This window comes from Ceratina calcarata, unplaced genomic scaffold (assembly GCF_001652005.2).
Source record: "Ceratina calcarata isolate Rehan_Ccalc_2016 unplaced genomic scaffold, ASM165200v1 scaffold233.2, whole genome shotgun sequence".
Taxonomy (NCBI): domain Eukaryota; kingdom Metazoa; phylum Arthropoda; class Insecta; order Hymenoptera; family Apidae; genus Ceratina; species Ceratina calcarata.
In genome coordinates, this window is record NW_017145181.1 from 5,512 (window position 1) to 7,323 (window position 1,812).

At 50.3% G+C, this 1,812-nt stretch overlaps 1 protein-coding gene across 1 annotated transcript in view; it reads right to left on the bottom strand.

Moving 5' to 3' along the window:
- The window catches only part of LOC108622663 (uncharacterized), a 9,765-nt gene that overhangs the window by 5,074 nt on the left and 2,879 nt on the right, over positions 1–1,812 (bottom strand). The window contains exons 2-3 of the mRNA XM_026811672.1: positions 288–1,495; positions 50–218 (exon numbers count right to left, since the gene is read on the bottom strand). Coding sequence (XP_026667473.1) covers positions 50–218; positions 288–1,495 — 1,377 coding nt within the window. The remainder of the gene's footprint in view (positions 1–49; positions 219–287; positions 1,496–1,812) is intronic.

Here is a 1,812-nt window from a genome sequence, read left to right on the forward strand (position 1 = left end):
TCTTAACAGAAATGTTAATCTAAAATTAATTTAATAATAAATGACTCACATTGTCATCCGTGTCGTCGTTCATATCTATCGATGGTCTGATCTCCTCTTGCAATTTTGGTTTGGTCTCAAACTCCTTCAGAGTATTTTGATCCTCGCGAGTATCGTTAGGACATTCGTTCATACCGAAGTAAAATGTTTTCGGTGCAATCTGCGTCCCCGCAGCGAATCTAAATCGAAGGAACAATTTGATGATTGAACGCAAGCATGATTGATATTAAATTAAGAACAAAACTTACTGCTGATCCTGTTCTCGTGCGTCACGATCATCCGTAACAGAGTTCCTTATCTCAGACTTCTCTGTTATCGCATTATCAGTCCATTTTCGATCGACCTTCGGATTACGCGCAGTAGCGTTTATCCGATGATCCTCCAGTCTTCCGGATTCCGAATTCTTCTTCTCTCTATGTTTATCGTTCGATACAGGACTGTTACAATTTCTAGCAACGTTCGTATCCTTCGAACGATTCTTCGGTGCCTCGTAACTCTGTTGACGCAGCTTCGCGTCGCGATCGTTGCTCCCATCCACTTCTCGATTCCCAGAGCTGTCGAGGTGGCCGTGAAACGACGTTGTCCTAACGCGTTCTTTAAAATCGCGTCTATCTTCAGTCTCGTATAGCCGATCCTTACGATTTCCCATCGACTCTTCCCCTGCGATCGCCCTCCCGCTGGAATTCAGTTTATCCCGAACCTTCCTAGCCACCTGTATCAACTCCGCCTGAAACTCCGGACTGCTCATGCTCCTCTGAAGCGTGTTTTTTCCTTCATCGGAGAGTCTCGAGCGACGGAGATGCTCGTCGACGTCCGATCGGCGAACGCGATCGTCGATGCTCGTCTCGTTGTCGGAATGCTGAACCGCCCGGGAACGAATCGCGCCGTTCCATCGATTCGGAGGCTCGATCGTCGATCGGTCCCGATCGAAACCGGACGAGGATGAAAGCTGCCAGCTGATCTGAGTCTTCCTTGACTCGGCGCGGGTCTTGAACAGCCGGGATCTTCTTGGAGGCGCTTGGACCTGATGCTGTTCTAATCGAGCGTTGCTGTTATGGGAATGAGGACGGGGATGGGAGTCGAGGTCACGCGAGCAACGAGATTCACCGCCGGCCGTGGATTCCTCCGCCAGCTCGCCGGAGCTGATCGCCGGTGGCGGCGCGGGTGCTTTGTACTTTTTCTTAGCCTTGTATCTGCTCTCGAACCGCTCCTTCGGTTCCCTGGCGTAGCGATTGGAGCTCGACGGGGTGCGAGTCTCGTCTCTGTTGATCGAGCTCGGTGAACAGCAGAGGTCGGGAGTGCATCGTAAGTCGGGCTCGCTGCCGAACTTCTTCAGGTTCGCCTCTCGGCTTGGGTCACTGCGATAACGGCAGCAGTGGCGATCGAGCCGCCTCGAACGGGGTTCGATCAAGTTCGAAGCGGATCCTGTCCTTTCTCGAAACGGAGGCTCGTAACGCTGCAACGGCACAAACCCATCCGTCATACTTTTTCGGGTCACCTGCTAAAACCTGATACTGGCTGTTCCATAGGAAGTTGCTGAAAGTAAACTAATGTCTGCCCCCGTTTTTGCATACGCGCAGCCCGCGGGGCAGTCACTGTCGACCCGAAGCAATGTTAACTTAAGGATGTATTGGCTATCCAGTCAATCCCAAAAGTTTGTGCACTTTAGAAACGCATTTTTTTAAAAGAAATCAAACGTCGGAAGAACATTGGTAATAATAAACAACAAAAAAAAATTTTCGATTTTTCCGAGATTTTCCCAAGGGGTACCCC